General features: G+C 39.0%; 1 protein-coding gene across 3 annotated transcripts in view; it reads left to right on the forward strand.

Moving 5' to 3' along the window:
* The first annotated feature begins 1,269 nt into the window (after window positions 1–1,269).
* PDE312 (Nucleic acid-binding, OB-fold-like protein) overlaps window positions 1,270–20,381 on the forward strand; it is a 245,643-nt gene continuing 226,531 nt past the window's right edge. For 2 of the 3 annotated variants that reach the window (XM_089820550.1, XM_089820552.1), the window contains exon 1: window positions 1,438–2,405. In XM_089820550.1, coding sequence (XP_089676676.1) covers window positions 1,572–2,405 — 834 coding nt within the window. In that variant the 5' untranslated portion in view covers window positions 1,438–1,571. Of the gene's footprint in view, window positions 2,406–20,381 lie in introns of all 3 variants that reach the window. The other variant, XM_089820551.1, reaches the window with a different exon arrangement.

The following is a 20,381-nucleotide window of genomic DNA, read 5'->3' on the forward strand; positions in this document are numbered from 1 at the left end:
TGTCCTCAGAGGACTCTTCAATGGCCAAATTCCTAATGGCTTGCTTCCCTTTGTCCTTAGCAATCCTGGATGAGCATCAGGTATGGCAAACATTCTTATCATCACTATCAACAATATTGAGGGTGGTCTTTTTGGTTTTTTTCCTCGAACTTCCAACAAGGTTTTCAAGCTCCTCTCTTTTTCTTTTAACACCCGAGGTTTACAGACATTTCGTCAGGGGGACCAGGCTGGAATACATAGCCTGACCAAAGGTCAAGGGAGTAGTATTAGGTTGGTTAGCAATCTGAAGCAAATTAGGGCTTGGGGTAAGCCTTGGTGGAGAATAACCAACTTTTTCCCAAGGCTAAAGGCCTCTAATGACTCCAACACAATGTTTTCCAAAGAGTGCAAAAGAAAGAATGAGACGAAAATACGATCCTTGTTATGAATGTGGTTGAAAAAGGAGAGGTGATAGTAGTAGTAAACCCCATACCCACCTTCCAGAGTGAAATACTTGATAATGATTTTATAGATTTTTGGCTAGATGTCCAGGAGGTGCTCCCTGTTGTACCCTCCATGCTTCTTGATGGGCTTCTCCTTGAAATGTTTGAAAAATTGGTCCAGACCCATTGCATTCAGAGACCTACTGGACTTTTTCCACTTATGCCTAGTAGTATTCATGGCAGTAGCCTTGCTATGACCTCTTCATTTATATCAACATTGTTGCCATAAGCAAAATAGATGGTTTATGTCTTGTCAAGATAAACATCTCCATTAGGTAGTGGTACAACTACGTATACTCCTCTTAATGCTTTTGTCATAGTCAACATGGATGCTTTACTTTGCCACTAAATAATTGAAATTCAAACTAGAGTATTATAAATGATGACCATAGTGAATGGTCATCTCCTACTTATTTCTCATTCTATTCTCTTGAAGAAATGGTTGATATTTTTAGAATTAAAGACATATTTTTCTTACTTTGTGCTTGCCATTTTCTCACATACGAGTTTTAGATATAATCAAGCAAACAAGATTCTCAATCATAAGATATAACGAAGGGTTAAGACACCAAATGCATAAAAGAAACCAAATACCTAGTTGATTAAAATTCCTCTCCCTTAATTCTATTATATCCATTGCTTAGTTTTTTAAAATTTATATTATCCTATTAGTATATAATTTATTTTTGTACTTCCACGTTAAAAACATTTGATACTTTCTTTTAAAGATAATTCCAAACCTAAATTTTTTCATAGTAATTTAAGGTCAATAGATTGTTAAAACCACAAAAGCAGCAACAATAACAACAACAACAAAAGTGATGTGTTTTGTCCTCCATTTTGATTAAACTAGTGTGTTTTAGCTCGCTTTAGCACGGGTGTAAGTAATTTAGTAGATACTAGACGCCTTATCCACAATTTCGATCCTTCGAGCAAAACCACGAAATTACCCGAGTTGATAATTAAGCTTACCAAGCTGAATCAGGGAGCTCCACACCTGAAAAAGAGGGAAGTGGAAGAGCCGCACTGGTGTGAGAGGGAGTAATATTAATCTGAGAAACCAACAAAGATCGTCAGCGGTCATCAGCTATGTATGCAATTCATGCTCACGCTTACCTTCATCTGCCACTCTCGCACTGCCCAGTGAGAGGAGGTATTGTTAGCATTGGCCAATCCAAAACAAAGAGGAGAAATGAGCGAGCAGTGCATTATTTTAGAAAAATGAGCTATTTTGGCTTGCCGAATTTGGTGAAGGGCATGGTTTTAAAACCGGCGAATGCGTTAAATGGGGACGAGAGACCAGGGGAGAAGGTGTTAACAGAGGAGGAGCGAGCAGCGGAGGATGCTGAAATAGCAGCAGAGATAAAACGAAAAATAACGGAGGACTGGGTTGAGTATGGATGGGCACCATGGGAACATGTTCTCACTCCGGAGGCAGACTTTGCCATCAAGGGCGTTGAAGACACTCAAAATGATGACATGCGGGGGCTGCGAAATGAAGACTCCCTGGAGGCCTTCAATAAAATCACCCCCTTGCGCCATCCGGGAACTTATGACCCCAAGAAAAACATGGTTTTACCTCCGAAGCAGACCCTCCGAATTGAAGGTGAAGACTACGAGCTTGTGCCGCATACTTCGCAGTGGGGTGAACCGGTGCCAACTGAGACTGCGTGGAATAGTCCCCTTGTTTTCACGCTTATTCCGCCCCGGGATTGGCCTCCCCCCAGTTGGCATGTCGATCCTCAGGAGCTCTCTTTCATAAGAGAAGCGCATAAGTTGTTGGATGTACGAGTTGACCCCTCAGCCTTTGAGAATCCTTTGGATGATAACACCGCTTCCTTTCCTCGCTTTGAGCTCTTCCTGAAGCAGTACAACCAGTGGGTTGCTGCAAACAAGGAAAGGCTTGATAGAGAGGCAGATGAGGTCAGTACGGGAAGACCGCTCGCTCTTTTCACTTGGTTGCTCTCTAATGATATATCTGTCATGCCACGATTATAATAGAAATGCCTGAACAGAATGGTAATTTACTGTGGTTTGAAATGAAGATTCACATGTCTATTTATAGGGCAGTGAAGAAGTTAAATGGCCTCAAAAAAACCAAATAATGGAAGCGAAAATTGAATGTATTAACCTCTAGGACTAACCAGTAAGGATTAATTACATTCCCCACCTTAATTTGGAGTTCTCAAACTTCTCTCCTAAATCATTTTGGTAAAAATGACTACTGGCTGGTTTGCAGTTGGACAATGCTTGAGTTATACATGGCCATATTTCACATAATGTGAAATCAAATGAAACTTTGTATTGATGTGTTTGGTTTGTGAAAGATTGGGTTTTTGGCCATTTTGATTGCAGATTGATTGCCAACTAGGAGAGGTTTGGACGAAACCTGGTTTTCTTGCGAATCTTCAAGATACCTACAAAGCCATAATTTTTCTATAGTTACCTTACAAGTTGCCATATATTATGTCTCTCTTGAGGATAGAGTTGACATTGACCGCTTCTTAGCTTTCCTTAAAACTGACAGCCAATCCTAGATGCATTAAGAAATTTAAGGTACGATATGAAGGGGAATTTTTTCGATGCACGCCCATCAATAGTTCCATAGGAGTGTGGAAAAACGAAACAACATACTCGTATCCATAGTATCTGTGACTATATATTTATGTACCATGGGATGCTTAGATACATGTTAATATTCTCCACGAGGATTATGATGTCTCCCATTGATAGGTCTCTCTCGTCAAAGGTTGCTCCAATCAGTGCTATCACCTACTGATTCATCATCAACTTCCTCTTCCGTGAGTAGCTTGCCCTTGCCCAATAGTCTGGTCATTGCTTTAATAGTTGCTTTTCTCATTTAATCAAGTTTGCATATGTGATTTAGCACTAGCCTACCCCATGCATGTTCTCCATAGAACTTTGTTAAACCAATACATGTATCTTGAGCTTCTAATCCTTCTAGACGGGTTTAGATATTCTAGCATCCCCATATTTAGATCTGTGGTGTTTAGAGCTAACTACTCCTTGAGCTTAGTGGGGTCCATTTTTGTTAGAGTTTTGTTGATATATTTACTAATATCCTTTGCATATAGTATGCTAGTATGTTAGAGGAGGCCCCATTTCTATCATTTTTCTAATGCCTTTTAGTACTACATTTTTTTGGACCATGAGTCTTTGGCACACACTACAGTTGCTTCCACTATCGTTTCCATTTGAGTGCAGCCTTGGTTCTTCTTCTTATCCTATTTTTCTCCTTGTCACACCCTTTGTTGCTCTTTGAAATTTACCTTCAATTCACAACTTTCTTCTCCCACCTTAGTAAATTTTCATAGCTCTACACTAATTTTCTATTCAGCTCTTATTGATGCTTGGCGAATTCCAAGTGTTTCATTTGATTGGGTGGAGGTCTAGATATAGATTTCAAACAACAATATTGAATGAAATTTTGCCAATTACTCCTTTTTCCTCCAATTTAGTCATTCTTTCCCCAACTTCAGTTTTCCTGTTCCTTGTGGCATTAGGAAGGCATTCAGAAGCACTAGAATTCTGTACACACATCTTTTAATAATTTTTTTTTTCTAGAATTCCAGAACTTCTGTTTGAAGTTGATTTGTTACTTTTGGATATATTGTCGTAAATTTGCAAAAAAATAAATCTGGTGAATTCTCTTGAGCAAAGAGGTTAATTGCTTGCATTGTGAGGGGTGATTAGCTGCTTGCCTATTGTACTCTTTGGTTTTACCATGGGTTTGCCAAATAGTTGTACTTCTATCCCTATATAACTGGCATGAGTAGAATCCATAGGTTTTGTTGTTGAAATTGAAGTTGCAAAGAACCACGTGGCGCATTTCTAGATCCCCAAGATGCTACATATAAGATGGAATGGTTGGATAGAAGAGACAAAGCTTTTGGTACTATCATTATGTTGATTCTTTAATCTCAGACATCATGTTGTGTCTTGTAAGCATCCTAATGAAATTTGGACTACCTTAGAGATTCTCTTTACTAAGCAGCTAGATAAGATGAGGAAATCATGTTTTACCTTGTAAACATCCTAATGAAATTTGGAATAACTTAAAGAGTCTCTGTCTTAATCCTTCAAATTTTGATAATATCGAAAGACTTCTTCACAAAGCTCAGCTCTTGTAGGTTGTGGTTGTTTGATTGTGGATCACTAAAGATTATGGACAATCAATTCTTTCTATTCTTGCTAGGCTAGGTCCTGATTATTCAATGTTTGTTTCTGCATTTGATGCTACTATTGATGTGTAGCCAGTGCACACAACTTGCCTTCTCTAGATGGATGTGCAGCTCAATTTATATGGGAACTAGCCAAGTTGGTACACATGGGCACATTAAAGTCTTCAAAGTCCAAGGATCTTCTTGCAAAACATTCAAAGTCAATGGTTTCAAATGGCAAAAGTAAGAAGCAGAAGTAGGATCCTAACTTTATGAACCAGCAAAGGATTCTCCTCCATAGTACAACTCTGAGTCCAATCCCTTTTCTGAGGAGGATTCATCTAAAAAGAAGTTGCAATGTGCTTATTGTAAAAGGCAAGGAGATGCTGAACATAAGTGTTATGATAAGAAGATTGATGAGCACATACTTCTCGTTTAGAATAACATCTAATTTCCCTCATCTATGTCTTCTTCATCTTCTTCTTTAGTATCACAATCAACATCTTTGACAATACAGCCAGGGACCGCAAAGTTCCACATGGGCTTGACAAGATGAAAGGTAAAGCTCTGTTGGCCTCTATAATTCCCAAACATGGGAGATGGCTTCTTGATTTAGGAGCATCCCATCATATGGAATCTTCTAAGGACATGGGAGAAGAAACTTTCTCCAGATCCTTGTATACAACCCTGAGAGAGTGCTAACCATCCACTACTTTATAAGCTGAAGCTTTAATTGGCAAAGCAAACCCTAGTCTAATTGAATTTAATTTCATTGGGAAAAGCAATTAGACAAAATTCACATAGACAACATTTCATATGCAAATTCTGATAATCAAAGACTTGTATTGAAATCAACTTTTCACTGTTAGTAGCAATTGATTTTGAAATCAATAATCACGGGATAAATCTGAACAAAATATTTGAACTTTCTATTTTCAAGATGAATAAGAGAAACAAGGCTCTTGCATTAATTTCTGAAGTAGGTACAATAAATCTGTGTTTCAATTACGATATCATAGTTACCAAAAACTGCGTAACATTTGTTCTTATCTCTCCATCTCTATATTTCTTTTCTTTATTCACTGCTCATGTTTTTCTCTCCATGCTCTCTCTTTTTTTGAAATGATTTATTATCTTATATATCTTACTTACATTAGGATGTGACTTTTCAAGTCAAAGATTTCGTGTCTCTTGGCAAAAGAGATCCTTTTAATCCATATATTTTAATAGAAAAGACTCTTTTATTTCCCCCTATTAATCCTCTATATTATGACTCTTTTATTCTTATCAAACTATGATTGTCAATCAGATTGTATCATAGTAACACGGGGATGCATCCCCCCCCCCCTTTTTTCCCCACACACCAGGGACGTGGGTGCATTGGGGACTTGGGGACTCCGTTGCCCCATCCTCAGTGGCGCCACCACATTCCACCACCTTCACCAAGGATGGGGGGACATCCTGGTGTTAACTATTTGATGATTTGACTATTTATGTTCAATATTCGATGTTCCAATTCAATGCAACTTTCAAGTATTTACTCTTTTACATCTTTATATCTTATATTGCAATACATCTTTTCATAACTAGCATTTTAAGTACCATATGTATAGTATATACAACCCCCCTAGTCCCCCGCCGCTGTCCCCCCACCGTCCCCAAATTAAGGTCCCTTTGTTCCCCCCGTTCCGTAAATTTGTTCCCTTGTTCCCTAGGGTGGTGTAACTATGGATTGTATGTTATCACCAAGCCACCTTGAAATATTGGTTTTTATTTTTGCCATTGATTCTTTTTCTTAAGTCGAAAGTTCACATTGAGGGATCCCCATCGAATTCTTTTTATACGGCATAAATGTTATTTATCTCGTTCTCAATGTAATCATGGTACGCTATGCCTCAATTATCAAAGCCACCGTCCTTAACTCCATCAACGTCACTGCATATACTTTCAATGCTACTTTATGTGTTCCCTGCATATGGCTCACTGCATATAAATGTCTTGTCTTAATTGCACCTTTCTATCAGTGCCTAGCATCACTCCTTGCTATCTATACACTCATCGCTTGCTCCTATCTGCACATTGCTGCTTGTATAATTTCAAACATGTTTATTCCATCTACAGGTTTGATGTCACATGGTTTGCTTCATAGACGGCGATGATTCTTGTTCCCCTCTATTCTTCACGTGTCTTTCCTTCATGGCATCATAGACAACTATACTCTTAGAGTCAGATTTTTCACATGGCCATGGCTTTATCAGGCTTACATTAATCATTGACTCTTTATCACTAATTGAATATTACTGTTGTGTTGATTTTAATCAGGACCGTGTATTTGTTCCTTCAGAATTGGCTTGATGGCAAGACACATCAGCATTCAGTGTTTCACTGCTTGACTTCATCAATCCATCTTGGGTTCCATAATGTTATTCCACCATTCCAATGCTTTACAAACCCTTCTAATTAGTTTGATTTATTTGACTCGGACAGATATAAAAAATATCATTGAATCTTCAGCAATATATAGTCGCTGCTGAAAAACGTACCTTTGTATCATATTATTGGGTTTCATTATTTTTGATTGTCTTTGGTCGCTGCTGCTGTTGTAATAACCAGATTCTAATATCATCTGTTGTAACTCTTCAATGGTGCATATATTAATCACTGTTTTTGTGCCAATTCACTGCTCATGGCATTTGCTGACATAGCTTGGATAAGACAAAGTTATCTTTGCCCAACTAAGCATTTTTTAATTGCTCCAAAGCTTGATGCAATCTGCTTACATGGTCTTTTAGTATCATGATTAAAGTTTATATCTTCAATTTAAAGTTTAACATCTTATATCCGTTTCTCTGTTGTCCATTAATCAATTTCTTATATCTGGCTTTCCTCTGTTTAGTGTTTGACTTCCGTCTTTGTCTTCTAATGGGTTTCAGTCTTTACTGTTCTTCTTGCTGCTTCATATTAATGTATATAGATGTGTTAAATATCTCATTCTTATTTGTGTGTGTATATATATATCCAGCTCTATAGACCTGAACTCTTCATAATTTCACCTATTTCAATCATCTATATTAATGTCTATGACGTTAGTAATCAAAACTTCCAATAGTCTCATTAGAATATACCCATAGATAAAGTGAGTGTTTTACTTCACATATATATCACTCAATATTTCTTTGTCATATACAAATATTCAACTGTCTTTAGTATGCATACTATATTTTTATATGCATCTCATGTCTATGACTTTACCATTAATGACAAGATCTAACAGCATTGACATCAATGACAACTTCTAGCAATCTCTTTAGTGCTCTTGATATTAAGTCTCCAACATTATTTCTTAAATGAAGGCCCTAATTTTCAAAAATTAGGGCTCCATCACAATGTTCAACCTCCTGCTCATTTGCCACCGTCCCCCTTTGCCAACCTTCAAGCAGTGAGTAATCAAAGGAAACTGCAGTGAGCGTATTTGTAGGTATTTTTGTTAGTTTTTCAATTGTTTAAAAATAAATAAATTAATAATGTTATCAAATGTATATGAGATGGTCATATTAATATTTAATGTTTCATAATCTAAACAAATGAAGCTTAATATCTCAAACCTAGCCAAAACACAAAATTTGTGATTTATGAGAGCATATGCATTAATTTGTGATTGCAGATGCATTTTGATCTAGTGTGTGACTGAAAGTCTGAAAGTTGTTTGTTTTGCATTTATTACAAAATAAAATGATTTGTGGAAGTTTATTTTCTTGAATATTTTCTCGTTGCTGTAAGTTTTGTAACTTGCTTTGTTTGTTTGTAGATTCTATCATGGCTGCAAGTGCTTCTGCTGCCGGAAACCTCCACTTCAAAATCGACAGATGTTCCCCACTTTGGAAATATGTGCAAATGATTCGACCAATTGCAAGTGGAGGCAGTTATGTGTGGATTTGTAGCCACTGCAAAGAGGAATTTAGTAGCTCTTTTAGAAGAGTGAAAGCACATTTGTGCTTTATTCCTCAAAAAGACATTAAATTTTGTATGAGGAAGCCAAAGAGTAAACTGAGTGCTGACCAAAGCTTTCCTTCCAAACCACATTGTAAACAAATACATTCAAGAACAAAAGCACATAGAGGAAGCTGCTGAGAGGGCAAATTCTTCTCATCCATTGGAAAGTGGTAGGCCTTCAAAGAAAGGAAAAATATTATCTATGTCTTCAACTACCACTCCCAACAAACCACTTGCAAAGGGCCATTCATCCTTGCGTTCTCTTCAAGAAAAAATTGTAAATGAGAGAGCAATCAGAGCTTTGGAAACATCATTTCAAAATGAATTTAGAGGCATTGCTGATCAAGCCATAGAAAAGATGCGTCTATGCAAATGGATTGTCATTTAATGTTGTTCACTCACCATATTAGCAATACATGGTGAGGGTAGTGAATTAGGATCCAAAGGGGTTTAAGGGCCTTGGTTATGAGAAGATACACACTACTTTATTGGATGCTGAGGTGGCCCATGTAGAGGATTCTATGCTGCCCATCAAGGATTCAAGGGTCGAAACAGGTGTGACAGTAGTATTGGATGGATGGAAAGATGCAAGGAACCATCCTTTGGTGAATGTTATTGTAGTGTCTATAAGAGGTGCAATGCTTATGAAAGCTGTGGATTGTGAAGGAGAGGTAAAGGATGGTCTTTTCATTGCAAACATTCTCATCCAAGCTATTGAGCAAGTTAGCACTCAGAATTTTGTGTAAGTAGCAACCGACAATGCGAAGAGTTGTAGGGCTGTCGGCTTATTGGTTGAGCGGTACAAACACATTTTTTGGACACTTTGTGCTTTGCACTCACTCGACCTAATGCTGCAAAAAATTGGCACCAAGGTTGATTTGATTAAAATTATGTAGGAAGAGGCACAAGATATCCAAATGTTTGTCACAAGCCATTATATGGTGCAAGCCATATTTAGACAATTCTCGAAATTGGAGCTTTTGAAGGGTAGTTTATTTGTTTAAAATTTAAACATGCTCTAGAAATCTAGTCACTTTAGTTTAATAAACTTTCTATGTTTTCAAATTTTTATTCTACTATTTTTTTGATCTTAAAATAGGTTTCTGAGACTTGCTTTCCCTCCAACACTATTGTTTTGAAACACCTTGTCAAGGTTAAAGAGGCATTGTCTAGAATGGTAAACAGTGCTCACTGGAGCATATGGAGGCAATCTAATAGTGCCAAGGTAGTTGTGTAGAGCATAGTAAAGCAATAATGTAATTAAAGATAGTGTTAGGTTTAGGTAGTTAGGTAGCAAGGGGATGTTTTAGTTGGTCTTCCTAACGAACCCACCATTACTTAAGAACATTGGAATGTGAATGATGTACTTCTTGTTTGTTGGCAATCAATAAAGAATACTGGTTTCCCTCGCCAATATTGGTATGCTTATCATTGGTAGTAAATGTTAATGTTGATACTGGTAAAGTTGAATTCTTGCTTTCATACGCTGTTTGGTAACCATTCTACATTTTGGTGCCGTTGCCTAAGTTCGATTCCTAAGGTCATATGTTAGATGGGATGGAGCAATGGTAGACCATTCCTACAAGTATAAGTCACAAACATTGACGGGGAGGAGGAAGAAATGATTAGGGAAGATCAAGTGACACGAGATTTGGTGGTGACTTGGGAAGTTTCTATTGACCAGTACGTGCAAAGGGAAGCCCGAAAGAGAGCAGTTCCAGAGAGCACAATAAGGGACGAATTTTCAATTCCACCGATAGTGTATGAACTTCTTGGACAAATACCTTGGTTACTGGCAAGAATCTTGGTACGATAGAGATGAAAGAGCCGAAGTACAAAGAGAGTAGAGAAGGCAATAAGTACTCCAATAGTCTGTCAAAAGTACTCCAATAGTTTGCCAAAAGAAGTAGACAAGAATCCAGGAGTGGGAAAATCCAAGGAGGACAACAAGGCAATGAAATAATGCATGCCTCTAATTCCAAATAAGTACCCAATGCAAGTATAATAAGAAAGATGTTGCTATTCTAGAGGAAGAACTGTCTTGCCACGGATTCTACACAATAGGGAATAGGATGAAAGATGCTGCCATTTAAGAGGACTTGTTAACCAATCCCAAAGTCCAAACCAAATTGAAGATAATTTAATTGAAAACACAATAAAGGGTATAGCCAATTTGGCAATCTTAGAAGGACCAAGAAGGAAGGAGGTGTGGAAGGACCCAAAGACCTCGACATGAAGAGAGCATCAATCTGCACAAGAACAAAGCTCTAGTTTAGTAGAGGGAGGACTACAAGGAGAAGAAGTTATTGAGCCAAGTACTTAAGACACCATCCTGACAGGAGGGATCACCATCTTGACAGGAGGGAATAGGATTGCGACAGGAGGGAATGACATCCCGATAGGAGGGAACAACCAAAGGAAGAGTGGGAGAACCAGGATGGCCACAAACAAGCAAAAAATTCCTAGATTCATACGAGAAGGATCGAAGGATCCTGCATGACATTGTAAAACACACATAACCATATGGCAGGTGAATGGAGAGAATGATGCCGATGAATGGTTAAAGGCATTTTCTGCCACCCTAAGGGGTATGACTATTGATTGGTATAAAATTTGGAGGCTAAGAAGAAGGCTACATGGAAGGATCTCCATACAACCTTTGAGGAAGAATTTAGACTCTTACGAAATGATAACGAGATAGTAACAAAAATCTACAATACAGGACAAGGAAAAAATGAATCTGTAAGAGCGTATAGTAGGAGGATGAAGGAATTGATTGGGAAATTAGACAATAAGCCAACATACGGGTTAAAGAAAAGATGGTTCATTGAAGGGCTAACCCCATCCCTATGAAGAAAAATGAAAATAGTACCACCATCATCCTTTGCCAATGCCTACACTCAAGCGATGCACTCAAGTGATGGATATAGAAAGTGGAAACAAAACCTTTAAAGTGAGGAGGCATGGAAGTGGAAGTGAAAGTTTAGAAGAACGTGGAGAGGAGTCTAACACGATCCAAGCATTCAGAAAAGACACGATGAGGACGATGAAAGAAATGGCAGGAGGAAAGAGAAGGAAAAGAATAATGATGTATTGATTGTGAAAAGGAAGGACACAAAAAATGCATGATTAGGAAGGCATTCTGTGACATATGTTAGGTATTGGGGCATTCCATTAAAGATTGCCCCTACAATTTGAAGGCACGAAATGCTTAGGTGTTTTTTACACAAGGGGAACAATCCACACCACCTTCTATTCTTCCATGAAATACAAACATGGAAGCATCACCTGGGGGGTATTGGAATAACGGGAGGGGAAGCAATAACAACAATAATAATAACATGCCTAGTAGCTGACTCCAGTATGACTCTAGGGGAAGCCCCATGATACAATGCAAAAGATGCAATGAATGGGGACATTTTTCTTGGGACTGTTGGAATGGAGGATAGAATGGAGGAATGCTTTGAAAATGGTGCAAACCAAGTAACCATGAGGATGCCAACTGCGCTAGACAAAAAGGGGTGAACATGCTAGAGATTGCAGAACTAGGGAGGTAAGTATTGGCCATCACAAGAATGCAAGCTAGGAAACTCACATATCCTGATGCAAACATGAAGAAAGAGAGATTTGAAGAAGCTAGGAGGGATATCCAAGATACCATGACAAAGGAAAGAAAAGTATTTTTAAACTCCCATTCACTAGGTCTGTACCTGAAACTAACATTATACAACAAGCACTAGAGGGCATCGTTCTGGTGAAGATTGCTTATCTATTGGAAACATTACCTCACCTTTAGGTGGCAATAACACAAGGAGGAAGCACCAAGGAAGAACACTCCAAGGACGATGGAAGGGAGGAAGCAAAGGTATGGAGGATCACAAACACCTTATTATCCATAGGGATTGGGAGGTCACCAGTTGTGGTAGAAATGGAAATAATGGGGTGCAAGTTGACAAATATTATTGTGGATGGAGGCTTCGGGTATTAATTTCCTCCTTGAGGAAACTTGGAAGGTTATGGGGAAACCAAAACTTTGGCCACTCACATTTTAGCTGGTGGGGGTAGATTAGTATGTGATCAGGCCATAGGGACTCTAATGGGACAAAAAGTAGTGATTGACACACAACAATTCTTCTTGGATTTAGTAATGATTAACCTGTAAAAGAAAGGATATGATGCACTATTAGGGAGAGGATGGTTAGTCACAACAAAGGTGAACCATAATTGGAAGAGAAATACCCTTTCTATCGAGGTAGACAACTGAAAGTACACAATTGACTTAAAGGAGTTAGCTTGTAAGTTAGGTACTAGCATCTGCTTCGAAGGCAGATGGAGAAGATGGCAGTGGAGTTGAGCCAGACAAAGAAGGCATTCTACGGCTAGGAGAATGCTTGGAAGACGAAACAAGTTCCCTTAGCGACGTGTTCCACTGCCAAATGGGGGACTATGAAGTGTTTCAACCAGAATGTAGAATGTTGTAGATCCAAGAGATGGAATCTGAGGAAGAATATCTAGGGTGTTATAAGGAGTACAAAGAAGGCCACAATTGAGGACAGCCCATCACACACATCCGACAAGGACAAAAAAATAGAATATGGGGAGGCTAAGCTGGAGAAGATGAATCTAGGGGAGGAGGACCACCCTAAGGATATTCTCATAGGAGATGATTGGGATCTCGTATCAAGGCAAAAACATTTAGAATCTTTCTCAAATATAAGGACGTGTTTGCATGGACGTACAAGGACTCAAAGGGGGTGCTACCAGAACCGTGTGTCCATCGAATACCTCTGGTACCTAGAGCAAGACCAGTATGTAAGAGGCCTTATCGAATGAATAAGAACTATGCGGCCAAAGTTCAGGAGATCACTAAGATACTTGATACAAGCATAATATTCAATGTGCACACCAATGAGTGGGTGTTGCCCATAGCTATATCCTTGAAAAAGGATGGGAATCAAATCCGGATCTGTGTAGACTTAAGATGTCTAAATGAGGTAACGATAAAAGACCCCTTTCCAATTCCATTTACTGATAGTATTTTAGAAGAAGTGGTTGACCATTAGATTTACTCTTTCATGGACGAGTTTTTAGGATATAATCAAATCAGCATTGTTGAAGAGGACGAATTGAAAATCACATTCATAGTTGAAGATGGGGTGTACGCATACAACATGATGCCATTTGGGCTATGCAACACACTTGCCACCTTCTAGAGAATCATACCACACATCTTTGTTTGATGGGATGTCACTAGGGAATTTCAAAGCTTTTCTAGCGATTGGTCAATCTACAGTGGGAAGGAGCACCTCTTGAAAGCCATTGAAGAGTGCATGGAATTATGTCTGAAGGCAAGATTAGCATTGAATCCAAAGAAATGAAGATTCATGGTCCCACAAGACAGACTCCTCGGCCACATAGTATGTAGGGAGGGATTGAAAACAAACCTGGCCAAGACCAAAGTCATTCTTGATATAGAAGCACCTTCAAATGTGAGAGACTTCAAATAATTCTTAGGGCATGTGGGGTACTATAGGAGTTTCATAAAGGGATATGCAATTCGCCCGAGGAAATGAACAGGAGGAAGCTTTTTAGGAATTAAATTGGAGAGCCCCAATTCTCATATACCTTGACTAAAACAAAGAGTTTCATGTCCATGTGGACGCTTCCAAGTATGTAGTAGGCGCCACACTGGCACAAACTAGACAAGAGGGATTGGACCATCGGATGTACTTTGCAAGTAGGCTACTTTCAAAAACTGAAAGAAATTACAACACCATGAAGAGAGAAGCACTAGGTATGGTCTATGCAGATAAAAAATATAGACATTACTTATTAGCCACTCCTTTTACATTTTTTGTTGATCATTAAGCTCTCATGTACTTTGTTAACAAGCCTATTATTAAAGGAAAGGTAAGTAGGTGGCTAATACTCGTGCAAGAATTTACTTTCAAAATCATAATTCATCCAGGAAAGAGCCATGTGATTGCAAATCAATTGTCTAGGATGAAGTTAGGAGAACCTACTGGAAACAGAGTGAGCAAGGATTTTCCAGATGCTCATCTATTCCAAATTGTTGTGTTACTGCATTGGTACGAAGGTATCGACCATTACCTATTAACTTATACCTTTCCTAGAGAAATGCCAGTGGCAGAAAGGAGGAAAGTTGCATTGAAAAGTAAGGTATTCCATCTCATCAATGGATTATTGTATAAAATGGGGCCAAATGAGGTACTACGACGATGTGTGACGAAGGAAGAGATCTCGGGAGTGTTGAGGAAGTCTCATGAAGGTCTGACGGGAGGCCATATGAGACCAGATGCAACAGCCTAGAAGGTGTTCCTAGCCAAACTCTGGTGGCCAACACTTTCTGTAGATGCTCGGGAATGAGCTCTAAATTGTGATACATGTTAAAGGGTGGGAAAACCCCTCAAAAGAGATTTCATGCTGCTTTTTCCCTTGCAACCATAGGAGCTATTTCAACGTTGGGGGTTGGATTTTGTGGGGCCTTTGCCTCCTAGCAACACCCATAGATGTAGATACATAATGGTGGCAACAAAGTACCTCACAAAATGGGTGGAGGCAAGGGCACTTCCTAACTACACGACACTAAGTACAACCAAGTTTCTCTATGAATAGACAGTGACTCCATTTGGCATACCGCTGCAGATAACAAGTGACAGAAGAGTACACTTTGTGAACCGGGTAATTAGGACAATGACAAGTGAGTTTAAGGTTTTCCATACTTTTCCCAGTCCATGCTACCCCGGTGCCAACAAACAAGCCAAAGCTACAAAGTAATGGTGGACATTTTGTACAAGACAGGTGGAGTTGAAAAATAAGATTGGGAGAGGAGGCTTCCAATAGTCCTATGGGCATACTGAATTACCTATAAGGCCACCATTGGGCAAATGCCTTTTACTTAATGTACGGGTAGGAGGCTATAACGCCTATGGAATATATAGTACCAAGTCTAAGAGTGGCAGTGGAACACAGGTTGGGGGATAAGTAGAGCGTAAGAGAAAGACTCAATGCCTTAATAAAATTAGATGAGAGGAGGACGACTCAATGAGCTACGGAAGTAGCACAACGAAGGCAGGAGTATTGGCACGATAAACATTCGAAAAGAATGAATTTCCAATCGGGACAATTTGTACTTGAGTACAATGGTAGAAATGAAATAAAGCCTGGCAAGTTCAAAGTACGATGGCTGAGATCATACAAAATAACAGTAGGGAAAAACGAAGTAATAAAGTTATCAACTTTATACAATAACCCCTTAAAAGACTCTGTTAATGGGTCCAAATCGAAAATTTATAAATAGAGGAAAGAGACTTTTCATATTTATTCCATAGAGATAAAAGAGGAGAAAAGTCAATTCGATAAAATAAAAGGAGAAATAGACGAAGAGGATGTACAAAAGAAAAACTTGGTTATAAACTTATAAAGAAGCAAGGTAGAAGCATAAGAAAGAATCAAGAACCCATGCAACAGATAGGAGGAGAAATTAGGCATACAAACGAGCATAAAAAATAGGGAGTGACATCATCGTACAACGCACGAAAGGGAAGTGTACGGACAAGAAGGCAAAAAGTTCCGTATTGACAAGAATCTTTGTACAGTGTATGGACCAAAAGAAGACAATATTTTATATGCATCAGCAGAAACTCCATATGACGTACACAAGTGAATATGAATTCTGTACGACAACAAATCAGACAGAAATTTCGTATGAAAAAAACTCTGTACTCCGTACTAGTAGGGAATTTCGTACGATGTATAGAATTGAGAGCAATAAAAAATCGCATGGGAGGTGAACCTAAAAGATTGGAACACATGGGGTTAGAGGAAACCATTGTGTGTGGCACAACAGAAAAGCCACCTGGGGACTTGAAACAAATTACAAGATGGTAAAGACAAGCATAGGTAACCCCAAGAGAGGAAAAGTTATTGATTCAAGAAAAGACAAGGCTTTGTAGGTGAGACAAATGACGTTTGCTACTAAGAAGGACAAGAGGAAGAGCACAAAAAAAATTATAGTTGCTAGTGTCACATTCAAAAGCGTGGTAGGAAGCGAGTGTCGAACATGGTGGGAGATTGTGGAGGAAAACAATATACTGAAGGAAGCATTACGCAAGGTAGAGCAGACAAAATCATTTTTATGCCCATATTTGATTTAAAGGAGTTTGATCCTGTGTTGAGAACTATGGTTGTTGGGCACAGCGAGAAAGGGGATAAATTTGTGATTCAGTATTTTCAGCAGACCCTCGCTATTTCATATTCTCCAATTGAGATAAACAAAGTATCAACAAATCCTCACTATTTCATATTCTCCAAAAGAGATAAACAAAGTATTTGGGGTTCCCAACCAAGGGCATGATCTAGCAAAAACTCCAACAAAATTGACATTGGAGGAAAAGAAAAATTGGCTAGGGCTAAGTGTAGGAGCAATCTAACAGAATTAGAATAAGACAACATTTTAAGCAAGAATAACAGTCAGGGTTTGAAAAAAATATTTCTAGCTAATGAAGAGTGGAGGTGCATTGTGGATTTAGTGAAAAGCGAACTAATTGGCGGGAGTTGAACATTGGGTATTGCCATTTGGATGCTGCCAATAGTGAATGGGCTAAATGTGGGGAGGGTTTACAATTGGGCCCAACTCCTTTCAGAAAGGTTGAGGGAATTCATGCAGTTAAAGCATAAGGCATTTTACATGCCTCATCATGCAATAGCTCTGTTCCTAGAATTAGTTCAAACACAGGTAGCCCTAGAGCACAAGAGGACATTTGTGCCAACAAATAGGGTGGAACCCTATAAGCTAGCCATGGCATATTGTGTCCATATGGATACATTTGGAATAGGCCATGGAAGAATAAACCACAGTCCATGGTTGTGCATGAGGCTTCTATTCAAACATAGAGCATAGGCCAAGAAGATGATAGTTCAGACGGAGAAGGGACAAGTACTGGAGTATCTTTGTCTTCTTTAGACTTTGAGGAATTTTGGCCAAGTCACATCAAGGGAACACTTGGAGACATTACATTTTTGCCAGTTGAAGATGGACCATTACCTAGAGCCATACCTCAGTATGCTGAAATTCACATGCAAAAAGGCACAAAAGAGAGAGAGAGGAGATGACTGTACCTTGCCTAGAGATGGTTGTACGTTGGCTGCCATACAGAGAACGTGGAAGGAAACGACTGTACACATGATGGTCGTACAATGAGTAGAGGGGGAGAATACTGTACGAAGGTGATAGACGAAGAAGTTCGTATGAAGGACATGACAAATTGTATGCATGATCTTCTGTATGGGCCATACAAAAGACATGGTAGAACAAAAGGGCCATACAAATGGCATGGGAGGAAGACTCTATGGAGGTGTCAGGCTGAACTTTGGATAAGGAGGGAACGTAGGGCATAAAAGAAAGCACAAGTGACACAATGAGATAGCTAGTTTCTAATATGTCCCCCAGACCAGTTGGCTTACACTAAGGTGATAGATCTTCGAGGCCACAAGAAGGCTACACATAGTGTGAGACTAGAAACACCATAATGCATAGAAGTGGCTTAGCCTATTGCTTTGGTGGTATAATCGACAAGAAAAAAAGAAACACAAAGTGGGAAGCACATGGAAAGAGATGGAATTGAAGTAGAGGCTAGTATTGGATGATGCAGATAGATTACTGGAAAAGTTTGAAATGATACCCCCCTTCACCAACCCCCTTAGAAATGGAAATTGAAGATCGAACAGAAGCACAAAGCGAACACTTGGAGATAGTTGAGTAAGGAATGAAAACACTTTCATTAGAAGACAAGATGAAAGACTCCTCAAGGAATTGCAGGGGTTGGAACAAACCATTGAAGAGATCATAAAACAGGCTAAGGGGCAGAATGTGGACACAATAGATAGAGAAGTAGAGTTTCTTGTAGCATTTTGAAGTGAGATTTCCATACAGATTGGAGTGCACTTGTGGAGAGTGGAGTCAGGCACGAATAAGTAGTTGAAATGTGGAAGGCGAGACATAGCATTCCTACAAGGATAGAGCAGCCAACCCTCATGCAGTCACTTGCTCAGATGGAGGAGGTGTTTAGGGGGACATTCCTAGAACTTCAACAGGAAACAAAGTTAACCAGAAGAATGGGAAATGGAGAGAGAAACTCAAGTAGGAAAGTTGGCATCAATAGAAAATGATAGGATGGAAGCCTTGCGACTGCTACAAGGAGTTCAAGCTAGGCAGATGGTAGCAAAACACAATCTACAACTTCTCTGACAATGTGCATCTAGTTTAGGGACATCCTCTTGCCCTACATCTTGAAGTCTAGTGTTCATTAGGTTATTGTTGGGTAGTCATCTAGAAGGTGACTTCTTCTTTTTTGGGTGGGGGGATAATGTAGGGCGTAATAGAGCAATAATTTAATTAAAGATAGAGTTGGGTTTGGGTAGTTAGGTAGTGAGGGGATGTGTCAGTTGGTCTTCCTAACCAACCCACCATTATTTAAGAACATTGGAACATGAATGATGTACTTGTTTTCTAGTAATCAATAAAGAATATTGGTTTCCCTCACCAATATTGGTATGCTTATCATTGGCAGTAAATGCTTATGTTGATACTGGTAAACTTGAATTCATGCTTTCATACTCTAGTAACCATTCTACAATCTAGATGACTTTCATGCGTTGATACTAGATGACTCTTGGTGGGATCGTGTTGAGTACCTTCTGAAGATCATCGAGCCTATATTGAGCATGATCCGATACACTAACATGGCTAGGCCTTTCTTGGGTGAGGTTTATGATGGCATTGACTCCATGATTGAGGATATTAGAAATATCATCAATGAGAAAGAGCAAGATCTCGATGAAAAGTTCTTCAAGGAGCTATAGGTAATGATGGTAGAGCGATGAAACAAAATGATTACCGCTTTGCATCTACTTGCCTTTGCATTGACCCCTAGTTTCTATAGCGAATCAGTCCTCAAGGGGAGTACCAGTAGAGTTGCCCCATACAAAGATCCTAAAGTTGCTCAAGGGTATGAGGCAGCCCTTTGAAGACTCTTTCCCGAGCACCTATGACTTGCAGTGAGGTCTAAATTTATGAGTTTCGCAAGCACCAATGGTTGTGGTCTTGAAGGTCTTGAAGACAAGAACAATGCTGATGCTCATAAATGGTGGTGCTTCCATGGACAAATGTACCAACACTTGCAGCCCATTGCCATCAAAATTTTATCACAGATAAGTTCTTTAATTTAAGGATTCTAATTTCTAATTTCTTGTTGATAAATATTTAAAACTCTTCACTCTATAATTTCAAATTCGTAAATCTTGATAGGTTGCTAGTTCATCATCATCCAAGAGGAATTGGAGCACATACTCCATCCACTCAATAAAATGGAACCGACTAAATTCCAAGAAGGTAGATAACTTGGTGTTTGTGTAGTCAAACCTGAGGCTTACAACTCACAAAGAGAATGCCTAGAAAAAGGGGAGGCAAAACATTGGGATGTGGAATCAGAGTCTGCAGAGTTGGAAGTCCACTTTGATGCACTTGCAATTAATGATGGTGATCATGAGATACATAGTGATGTCAAAGCTGATCCTAAGGCTACAATTGAGATTGCTAATGCTAGTGACACTAATTGTGCTTCTAATCAAGAATTGCCTATTGATGATATTTGATCGCATGTGACTGATTAGTATTGTGGACATTACTGTTTTTGAACTGAAA

This window comes from Cupressus sempervirens, chromosome 3 (genome assembly GCF_028749045.1).
Source record: "Cupressus sempervirens isolate cs-2001-9-10 chromosome 3, ASM2874904v1, whole genome shotgun sequence".
Classification (NCBI taxonomy): domain Eukaryota; kingdom Viridiplantae; phylum Streptophyta; class Pinopsida; order Cupressales; family Cupressaceae; genus Cupressus; species Cupressus sempervirens.